Genomic DNA, 12,024 nt, shown 5'->3' on the forward strand with positions numbered 1-12,024 from the left:
AATGTTCATGTGTATCTCGATAAACAGCCACGACCTCCGCAGCTCTGGGTCATTTCGTCCACTCTGTGGCAGTGGTCGCCTTCTTGCAACTGGTCAGTTGTATTTCTGCTCTCCGTGCTGAGACTGGCAGGTCCGGGATCAACGTATTGCTCGATATGGTCAGGAAAACCCATAATTGTACAGTGTATCCTCTCATTAAACTCCTCAAATATTCCTACTTTTAATAATAAATTATATTTATTTTAAACATTTAAATGTCTGAGTAAGGCGCTTCTGTGGATTCTAGGTTTCAGCTCAAGATCATGGGTGGGTCAGAGGGCTGCAACCCCACTGCTGTGAGGACAGGCTGAGGGAGTTGGGGGTTATTCAGACTGGAGAAACAGAAGGCTCTGCGGATGCCTTGGTAATCCCGCTCTGGCAGCAGGGTTAGACTAAGTTGATCTTTTGAGATCCCTTCCAACTCCACACATTCTGTGATTCTGTGATTTATTTTGAAGCATTGATTATCTTTTACATAAATTCAATTAATGAAAACTACTATTCCTTATTTTAGAAAATACATTTAACTTTATTTTGCCTAAAAAGTATTTCAAATGTTGTGCATAGATAATGCAAAATGTTCTACTTAGGAGGCAAATTCCTGTGTTATTACCACTCATATAATTAAGTAAAAATACTTAGTTGAATGCACTGATAGACTTTAAAAGTGATTCTATTAACAAGGAAAAGCATTGCATCAGAACATGATAAAATCTTCTAATTTGTGCAATATTATCTCTCAACTTGTAAGTGAGCAAGTTTGTACCACTCAAATACAAACTATACTATCAAAACACTTTATATGCATACATCTGTATATAACTTTGCGCAAATCTATCAACACATTCCACATCTGACCACGATGCGGTTGTAAAAACTTGCAAAGACTCCTTCCAGGTCACAAGGTCTCTATTTTGTACATTTTAGCAATGTAAATGAGACTTACAGCCATTAAACATTTATGACTATACTTTCTTCCAAAAATGTGTAAATCTATGATATTATGGGAAACATATTGATACTGTGCATTGGTTTTATGCTAGACATGAATGTTATAGATTCACAGAATGGTTTAGGTTGGAAGGAACCCAAAAGATGACGTAATTTCAAGTCCTTGCCATGGATAGGGACACCCACCACTCGACCAGATTGCTCAAGGCCTCATCCAGCCTTGTCTTTAACACCTCCAGGGAGGGGGCATCCCCAACCTTTCTGGGTTTTAGTGTTGACTTGAGCAAATAAAAGTCAGGGTAGTATAATACTGAAAAAAACTGATGCAGTAAGTTATTAAAGAGCATTTAATAAAAAAACCCTGTAGGAAACATTTTGGAGTGTTTTGGTGATATTGGTAAATTTACTTTAAAATCAGAAACAAAACTGACATGTGCCAACAAAACTCACGTAACAGGCATCTGACATATCAGTATCAACATCTTACATTTCAGTTTTTCACATGTTGTTATCACAGCAATACTCAGCTTCGTTTTTAATAAACTTAGTGTTAAAAGGTAATACATTTCTAGAAACTGAAGCTGTAAAAAAAAAATAAGCTGGTGAAAATAGAGCCTTTGAGCCAAAAAAACCCTGAAGTGCTAACATAGATAAAAACACTAAGACTGAGATTGCACACCAAAACTTTTATGCACACCTCACCCTCCTCTACTTAACACTGTCTTTGTTTGAAGTGAAAATTACTAAATCCTGAGAATAATCAAACTGCACCATCACGTGGTTTCATCCTCTCACTGAATTAAGAAACTTGGAATGTTCCTCTCTGCTCATTCCAAACTTATATTCTCACAACTGATTTTTTCTCACACTCAAATATACTCTAAAGACTTTAATTAATAATTTCATTTTGACTAATATGTTAGAAGTTTATTTGTGCAACTGATTGCCTTGAAGGGTACATGGCAAGATCTTAATGTGTTAAATGTGTGCATTATTGCACCGTTTTAACAGCTTTACGGAAGACTAAGAGTGTAACAAAAAATCATGAGGTTCTGCTTCTTAAAAAAGCCTTTGAATGGGGGGTTCATCCTTGATGAAACTAAGAGGTATAACAATATATATCTTTACACAATATACCACTGATTGTCTTCTTCAATGTAACAGGAAAAATATTTAAAATAAGAACATATTAATCTAATTGTAACCCTTGTTTATAGAATCATAGATTGTCAGTTGGAAGTGACCTCAGGGATCATCTGGTTCCAACCCCCCTGCCATGGGCAGGGACACCTTACACTAGATCAGGTAGCTCAGAGCCACATCCAGCTCGGCCTTCAAAACCTCCAGGGATGAGGCTTCCACCACCTCCCTGGGCAACCTGTGCCAGTGTCTCACCACTCCCATGGGGAACAACTTCTTCCTAACATCCAATCTGAATCTACCTATTTCTATTTTTGTTCCATTCCCCCCAGTCCTATCACTCCCTGACACCCTAAAAAGTCCCTCCCCAGCATTCTTGTAGGCCCCCTTCAGATACTGGAAGGTCACAATAAGGTCTCCTTGGAGCCTTCTCTTCTCCAAACCAGATGAATCCAAACTCTCTCAGTCTGTCTCCACAGGAGAGGTGCTCCAGCCCTCTGATCATCCTCGTGGCCCTTCTCTGGACACCTTCCAGCACCTCCAGATCCTTCTCCAGAACTGGACACAGTACTCCAGGTCGGGTGTCACCAGAATGGAGTAGAGGGGAGAAATGCCTCCCTCAACCTGCAGGCTGCGCTTCTTTTGATGCTGCCCAGGATGTGATTGGCTTTCCAGGCGAGTGCTCACTGCTGGCTCCTGTTGAGCTTCTCATCCACCAACATTCCCAAGTCCTTTTCTTCAGGGCTGCTCTCAAGCCAGTTGCTGCCCAGCCTGTCTCGGTGCTTGGGATTGCATGTGATTAAGCATAAAATTAACACATTACGTGGACATATTATCTGTCCTTAAAAATGTGTGGTTTCTCTAGTTTTCAAGATGATATTTTATTATTACTGCAATTAAAAACTGCCAGAGCTTATCTGCATACTTGTTCAGTTTTATATCACAACTGATGAATGAATTAGTGCAAAATTTTCACTATGTACAATTTTCTTGTATACTGCAGTAGACAATACAATGTTAATGTCTAGTTTTTTCGACTAGATTTATGACTTATGCTGAACTCCATTAACAAAACACAGAAAAGTCATGTAAGAAAACTTCCCAACAATTGAAAACGCATTACTGTGTATAAAATATATTTATCTTAAAGTTTCCTTTCTACATACCCCATCTATTTCAGATTGCCAGAAATATGACACATGTATCTGGTAATGGAATGCCAAATAGAGGTACTGCTACCGTAAGAGAGATGTAAGAGTCAAACATAATCCATTTTTAGATTTCTAAAGCTTTATATGTATCGTTGTACTGGTAGCAGGTATGCATGTCCTCTCAAACGTTCAAATAATTTTATAAAAAGATAGAAAAATATACTCAATATTTGTTGCAGAACTTTCCTATCTACAAAATTCTTTAGAACCATTTGTTAGCTGAAAAAATACCAACTACTGCACAGAACCTGGAGAAAAATCTTGGTGAGAACATACAATCCAGTATTATGTAATCTTGAAAGTGTTTCCAGCTAATGTATTTTCACTAGTAATCCAAATAAATATTCGATGCCACGTTCCTAGGGGCACCCACGGGCACACGGACCGTTCTTGATTTCGTGCTAGATCCTGAAGAAGAGCTGGCGATGTGAAAAGCAAATGACAATGTCTGATCAACTAAGTAAAATATAATGTACTTCATGTGTAACTGTCTCCAAGTTATTTTGCAGTGAGTTGATAGACTGTCATTTAAAACATTTCCCTTCAAGGGCAAAAACTGTTTGTGATACATTGTTTTTATTTTAAATGCTCATTGTGATCCAGCTAAGCGATGACATCATGGGTATCACTGTTGGGTCTTTGGCCTATAGTCAGCGGGGGCAGAGGCTTTCCATAGAAGTCTGTGTAAGAAATGCCAGAGAAGGAAACATATTAATCTGTCATTTACCATCTCCCTGACTTAAATAATGTTTACATGAAGCAAATTCTTACTTCCTTAATGAAAGCTAGGAAGGCTACAAGTTTAGAGCTAATTCCTACAAGCAAGTCTCAAACAGTGCTAATAAATATTTGGAGGTGTATTGGCCACAACAGGTTTTAATTACATTTTGTTATACATGTATCAGCATTTTTGAGATCAAGCCAAAAGGTGATCTGCAAAATTCCCTAAAAACAGGGAATGAGACAACCAAACTGTAGAAATAACAACTGAAAAAATGAAATATCAAAATCTGAATGTGGCTGTAGTCAAGTCTGCATTACAGTGAAGTTTTAAGTGACAGCAGTGCTATGCAGCATCCAAAACTTTGGGACCATTTATGCTTGGCATATATCTTGAAAGCCATTCTAAGTTTCTGAAAGCACTATATTGAGAATTTTAAAATAAGCATTTCCTTTTGTCAATAAAAGATGTTAAAGTAGTAAAATTGTTCAAGACAAAGTTATTAACGACACCAGAAGAGAATAAGCAGCATTCTCAAACACTGTAATTGACATAAAAGAAAAATTACCAAACATACAGACTGCTACATGCAAAACATTTCACAAGCAAAATGGTATCATGAAAGATGGTAAGAGGAAAGAGGTAGAAATAAAATAAAATATAGAAGTAGCTTTTTGAAGCATTCAAATCTCAATTTTGTTTATACAGATATCCTTGTCCTCAACAAAGCCTTGATGGTCTGCTAACACAAAATTCAGCTTTAATAGATCATAATTTTCCAAGAGAAACATATTCCACTTGTGCTGCACATGCAGTAACTCGTGTGTATAATTCCATTCCTAAGCAAAAATTAACAAAAGCAAATAGAATAGAGTAGAGTAGAATAGAATAGAATAGAATAGAGCAAACCAGGTTGGAAGAGACCTTCAAGAGCATCGCGTCCAACCTATCAACCAGTCCAACCCACCTAAACAACTAACCCATGGCACCAAGCACCCCAGCAAGTCTCCTCCTGAACACCTCCAATGATGGTGACTCCACCACCTCCATGGGCAGCCCATTCCAATGGGCAATCACTCTCTCTGTATAGAACTTCTTCCTAACATCCAGCCTAAACCTCCCCTGGCACAGCCTGAGACTGTGTCCTCTTGTTCTGGTGCTGGCTGCCTGGGAGAAGAGACCAACATCCGCCTGTCTACAACCCCCCTTCAGGTAGCTGTAGAGAGCAATAAGGTCACCCCTGAGTCTCCTCCTCTCCAGGCTAAGCAACCCCAGCTCCCTCAGCCTCTCCTCACAGGGCTGTGTTCCAAACCCCTCACCAACTTTGTTGCTCTTCTCTGGACTCGTTCCAGCAAGTCAACTTCCTTCCTAAACTGAAGGGCCCAGAACTGGACACAGTACTCAAGGTGCGGCCTAACCAGTGCAGTGTACAGGGGCAGAATGACCTCCCTGCTCCTGCTGGCCACACTGTTCCTGATGCAGGCCAGGATGCCACTGGCCTTCTTAGCCACCTGGGCACACTTCTGACTCATGTTCAGCTGCTGTCAACTAGTACCCCCAGGTCCCTTTCCACCTGGCTGCTCTCCAGCCACTCTGACCCCAGCCTGTAGCTCTGCATGGGGTTGTTGTGGCCAATGTGCAGAACCCGGCACTTGGATGTGTTCAATCTCCTGCCCTTGTGTGGCAATGCCAGCACCGAGCAGTGTGAGCAATCTGGCAGTGCAGGCCTAGAGCCTGACATGGTGCTAGGCCATGCTCAGCATAAGTGCAGAGCCAGCTATCAGTGCACCAAACAGTGCTGTCTTGCAGCACTGTAACTAAAGCAAGGCACTGGTAGCTATAAACACAGCAAGTTATCTTGGGACAACAGGACATGCACCTTCATCAACAAACCTCACGTGTCATCAGTAGTTGGACCAATAATCTATAATAGTGTGATGTGTGGTCACTCACAGGGAACCAATGAGTCCATGCCAACAAGGCACTCCCAGTTTATATAAGTTGTAGCAGTTCCCTTGCTAGGCACTTCTGCCTGTCCTATCCCTTCTCCTTCCATGCTTTACTTTACTGTGCTGTACTCTCACCTTAGGCCTGCACCATAGGCCTGAAATAAAGGATCAATACCTGATCATATTGGTCAGCTGTATTGACTCCAGTCTCCGTCCCAAATCGTTGGACTCTGCCCATCTGTCCAGCCTGTCGAGGTCCCTCTGCAGAGCCTCTCTACCCTCCAGCAGATCAACTCCTGCCCCCAGCTTGGTGTCGTCAGCAAATTTACTGATGATGGACTCAATGCCCTCATCCAGATCATCAATAAAGATGTTAAAGAGCATGAGGCCCAGTACTGATCCCTGGGGCACACCACTGGTGCCTGGCTGCCAGCTGGCTGTGGCACCATTCACCACCACTCTCTGGGCTCGGCCCTCCAGCCAGTTCCTAACCCAACGCAGTGTGCTCCTATCCAAGCCATGGGATCACATTACTCAAAGAGTATGTGTAAATGTCTGTAGGTTCAAGGTTTTAGTTATCCTTACATTTAATCAGTAAAATGATAACACTTACATTATTGTTGTAAATATTTTTATAGAGCTAATTCAGTGTTACAGAAGCATGTGAAAAGCAACAAAATTTCCTGTGACCGTTGGAGGCTGTGCCTTTAAGGAACAGACAGTACTGGGACACTGGCTAAATGTTTTCGGTACTAGAACAAAAACATTCTGATATTCTAAAGGAATTTCACTGGTGGATGGTCAAAATGCAACTTTAACTTGTAGAGCAGCTGGAATTTTTTTAGAGTTTGGTTTGGGAGTTTGGGTTTCAGCCTGTTCTCCCTGCCTGCTTCTCTGCGAACTACCTGGAGTTGGCCTTGAGATAAGCAAAAACTAATCCTGCATGGGCTTTTGAAAGCTTTGTAACGATTCTTTTCCTTAATAACTTGCCTTTCTTTCTCTCTAACCCCTTTTTGGGGAAAAAGGGAGGTAGGGGGAGGGAGAGGGGGTTACAGGGAGGGAATCCCTCCTCGGGGAGGGATTTTTGTTGTGTTATTTCTCTTTGCTGTATATTTCTGTGTATATATTGTAAATACCTGTATATATTGTGTTATATATAACCTGCTTTCCATATATGCTTGTAAATAGAGTCTGCTTTCTCTCCGACTGAGTTTAGCTGTGGTTTCTCACTCTGTGGGGGAGAGAGAGCTAGGCCCTCTCTCAACCTACCACATTTCCACAAATGATATAGGGTAAATGAAAACTTGTGCAATGGATGGTTTTATCAGTTTCTTGAAGCCTGGCAGATGAATTTAGGACTGCCAGATGATTTTACATCATATAATGAGAGAGGTTTATCATTATTGCAAATATATCCTTCTAGAAGCCTTAGCATGACTGGAAAAATTTCAGTCTTTAGTGAAAAATGTGTAATCAATAATTTATATAATTAACTTTCTTGCCTGTTAATGATGCCTGAACAGCCAACGTAACATTCTCTACTAAGAATGACACAAAAAATGCTCAATATACTAAATAGCCTGCTTAAATTTTTTTGCACATTAAATTATTCAGACACATTTATGTCTCTGAGAAAGCTAACATTAAAACCAGACCTCTTAAGGCTGTTTAAACCTCACCCTACACTAATTTTATTTATTCAGCAGCAACAACTACGATGAAGACTTGTGCCAGAATGAACAGGAATACAGAAAAATGCCTGTTCCTGTGGTTTTTCATGTACTAACAGAAATTGACACTTCTAAAAGCTGTATTTGTTTTGGAGGTTAAGGTGACTGAGAAATTATCAACACACTCTTACACACAGATTTTGAGAAAATATGCATACCCAAGGCTCTTCAAAAAGCAGACTGTTAAATACTTTCTTCTTTCCTTACTCTTATGGACACTAGAAATTTTACCTGGAGTCCTGACAAAAGTGTCCTGGGCATCCTACTGGTACAGAGGTTTCTCAGCCTGGTCTACATGAAGGTAAGTGCTCATTTACACCATATACTACAACTTAGCCAGTAACAGTTTGTCAAAGTAAACTGTTAAACAGAATGCGCTCATTTACACCATATACTACAACTTAGCCAGTAACAGTTTGTCAAAGTAAACTGTTAAACAGAATGCATAACTGCTGTAGCAAACAGTGTACTTCAGAGAATAATACAAACAAAAACCCAAAGCAAACAAAAAAACATATAAAAGAAAGCCTTACTAAGTGCCAGCTAAAGGAAATAAAACATCCCACTACTTTAAGCTTACACTGCAAATTGTACCATCAAGCCATTTATATCAATTAATTATGAAAGCAATAAGGAAATCAGGCCTTTTTATTTCACAAATGTTGAATGTCTGAAAAATAAAGCTAGGGGAAAAGGTGTGGGTAAAAAATACCAAAACCAAACAACCCAAAAACAAACCAAGGAAGAAAAATATTTCTCTGCTGAAGGGACACCCCAAAAGGAGTTTGGTTTCAGAAAGATGCAAGTCAAGGAATATTTGAAAAGCATGGATCAAGACAGCCTTCAAAGGTCTTGGGAAATCTTGAATGCATTTCCAAGCAAGAGCAGGTTCTCCACCTGCAAAAAATGTAAAAATTCTTTGGAAAAGACTCTTGTGTGACAGAAAAAAGGCAAGGACAGATGGCAAGCTAAAATCACTGCAAGATGGAATTCTTACTGTTAGGTTAGCAGTTGAACTCAATGATCTTAAGGGTCCTTTCCAGCCTAAATCATTCTATGGCTCTCAGATAATCTGAGTGAAACAAAAAAACAAACCACAACTGCTTTAAGCAAAATCGATGCTCTTTGGTATCAGGACCTAAGCAAAGTTTTGACAATGTGTGGACTTAGGCATTTGAAGAGGTAGTTTTCATTTATGAATAGTGCTGTCCTAAGAGATGTTTCCTTGCTTTCTCAAGATTTTTTGTACCTCTGTGTCTCAAAATTCCTCAAAAAGACAAGTGTTAGCAAAGAGCAGGCAATGTCTTGAATTTAAAGTCCTGAGCACTCTGAGTTTCCTCTGATCTCAATGGTTATACCTCTGGTCAAGAGACCATTCCCCTACCAACATCTTTTCCATTATGATATTCCAAAATACTTTAATTATTATCCTTGTTTTACAAATACACTAAATTAACACACAACTCAGGTTACCAACTTACACACCTGCGAGCAGGTGCTCTTGCTACAAAATACAACACCTCCCTTAGATAAAAATTGAGTACAAACTCTTCCCTCTTTCTTCCCCTCCCTACCTCTTCATCTGGCTTTTCCTTGTGGCTGCCTTCTCCCTATATGCCTTAAAAAAAAAAAAAAAAGAGAGAGCAAGATGCTTTTATGATTAAGATTACAAATGACATTTTATGCACATGAATTACGCTCCTGTGAAAAACAAGTATCTAGGTTTTAAGAGTTCTTAATTGCCCTTCAGGCAGCTTCTGATTTTTGGCAGGTATGTTCAATATGTAGTACAATCAATTCAAGTCAAGGTTAAGCTCAAAAATCACTAGTCTTGCTGAGGTCTTTCTCTATAAGTTCCTCAATTAATGTTTTCTTTGTTCAACTCTAGGAAGTGTTCCAATTGCTTCAGTTTGTTACCCTCTTCTCATATTCCTTTAGGTGTCTCCATATCCACTTGGCTTTTCAAAATTTGCAAAATAAAAAGTTAAGAAAAGATTATAATTTGCAACTGAGAAAAAGATGCAGCATGAGCATGTGAAAATTTCCATGGTCTTTCAAAATTAGAAAAGAGTCATTGCCAAAGAGAGAAATCAAGAATGTGCCTATTACACCTTAAGACTTCCAGTTAGCAAATCTTTCTCTGGACAGCTTGTGAATTTTCAGGGACCCCGGCTCTTCACATAAAGCAGAAGATCACAAGCTTTATCACTGACAACTTTGACTGGACCTCAAGAGAAAAAGAGGAAAGTCTATAGGCTTTGGAAGTAGGGGCAAGCAACAAGAGAGGACTACAAGGATGAAGAAAGGTCATGCAGGGAGAAAATTAGAAGGGCCTGAGCCCAACTAGAACTTAATTTGGCCAAGTCTGTGAGAGATAATAAACAACAAAAGGAGGGCCAAGGAAAACCTCCACCCTTTATGGAACACAGGGACAAGTCATAAGGATAAGACTGAGGTTCTTAATGCCTTTGCCTCAGTCTTTAATAGCAAAATCAGCTGTTGCTTGTATATGCAGCCCACTGTGTCAGAAGATGGAATTGGGGAGCAGAGCAAAGTTCCCTTGATTCAAGAGAAAATTATGAGAGACATGCTCTGCCACTTAGATACACTATGGGGCCAGACAGGATCCACACAAGGGTGCTGAGGGAGCTGGCAGGGGTGATCTCCAAGCTTATTTCCATCATCTATCATCAGTCCTGGGTGTCTGGGGAAGTTCCATTTGACTGGAGGTTGGCAAATTTGACACCCATTTGTAGGAAAGGCCATAAGGAGGATCCAGGAAACTACAGACCTGTCAGTCTGACCTTGGTGCTGGGGAGGGTCATGGAGCAGGCCCATGCAGCATGGGTCCTGCCTGATGAAACTGATCTCCTATGACAAGGTGACCCACATGGTGGATGAGAGAAAGGCTGTGGATGTCGTGTACCTGGACTTCAGTAAGGCCTTCAGCATGGTTCCCCACAGCACCCACATGGACAGACGGGCTGCCCATAGTCTGGACAGGCATACTTTGCTGGATCAAACATTCTCTGGACCAAAAAGTGGTGGTAAACAGAGTTAAATCCAGCTGACAGCCAGTCACAAGTGGTGTTGGCCAGGGCTCAGCATGGGGCCTGTTCTGTTTAATGCCTTCATCAATGACCTTGATGAGGGATAGAGTGCACCCTCAGTGTGCAGACAGCACCAAGCTGGGCAGGAGTGTCCATCTGCTGGAGGCAGCAGGACCTGGGCAGGCTGGATCGATGGGCTGAGGCCAACTATAAGGTGCCAAAGAAGACCAAGTGCTGGGTTCTGCACTAGGGTCACAAAAAAATCCATGCAGCACTGTAGGTCTGGGGAAGAGTGCTTGGCAGAGAGGAACTGGGGGTACTGGTTGACAGCTGGGTGAACATGAGTCACCAGTGTGCTCAGGCAGCCAAGGCGGCCAACAGCATCCTGGCCTGTATCAGGAATAATGTGGCCAGCAGGGGCAGGGAGGTGATTGTAGAATAGAATAGAATAGAATAAACCAGGCTGGAAGAGACCTTCGAGATCATCATGTCCAACCTATCATCCAACACCACCCAATCAACTAAACCTGTACTCGGCACTGGTGAGGCCACACCTCAAACACTGTGTTCCACTTCGGGCCCCTCACTACAAGAAGGGCATTGAAGTGCTGGAGTGTGTCCAGAGAGAGGCAATAAGGTCTTTAACACAAGTCCTTTGTGGAGCAGCTGAGGGAGCTGGGGTTGTTCAACCTGGAGAAGAGGAGACTGAGGGGAGACCTCACTGCTCTCTACAAATACCTGAAAGGTAGCAAGGTGAGGGACAGCCTCTTCTCCCAGGTAACAAGTGATGAATGAGAAAAAATGGCTTCAGGTTGCACCAGGAGAGGTTTATGTTGGATATTAGGAAAAATTTCTTCACTGAAAGAGTCAATGTGCATTGGAACAGGCTACCTAGGGAAATGGTGGAGTCACCATCCCTTAAGATATTTAAAAGATGTTTGGATGAGTAGCTTGGGAACAAGGTCTTAACGGATGTGTACAGGAAGATGTTAGGTTATAGTTGGACTTGATGGTCTTTTCCAACCAGGTGGTTCTATGATACCTCTCCTTGAAGATCAATAACCTAGTCTTCAGTTGGAAGCCTGCATTCAAGTCTGTTTTGGGCTTTTCTTCATAGCAGAGGTTGCAGTCCCTCATTTGGAGTTGTGTGACCATTTTAGGCTATGCCTTTCAAAAGGGGACAGTTACTGGAACACTCTGGCTGAATGTTTTGGTGTAAAAAGGAAAACAAAG

At 41.1% G+C, this 12,024-nt stretch overlaps 1 protein-coding gene across 1 annotated transcript in view; it reads right to left on the reverse strand.

Annotated features, from left to right (window-relative positions):
• Positions 1-3,887: 3,887 nt before the first annotated feature.
• Positions 3,888-12,024, reverse strand: part of ARL13B (ADP ribosylation factor like GTPase 13B) — a 51,875-nt gene continuing 43,738 nt past the window's right edge. Inside the window, exon 11 of the mRNA XM_009897409.2 lies at positions 3,888-4,021. Coding sequence (XP_009895711.2) covers positions 3,945-4,021 — 77 coding nt within the window. The 3' untranslated portion in view covers positions 3,888-3,944. The remainder of the gene's footprint in view (positions 4,022-12,024) is intronic.

This window comes from Dryobates pubescens, chromosome 12 (genome assembly GCF_014839835.1).
Source record: "Dryobates pubescens isolate bDryPub1 chromosome 12, bDryPub1.pri, whole genome shotgun sequence".
Lineage (NCBI taxonomy): Eukaryota > Metazoa > Chordata > Aves > Piciformes > Picidae > Dryobates > Dryobates pubescens.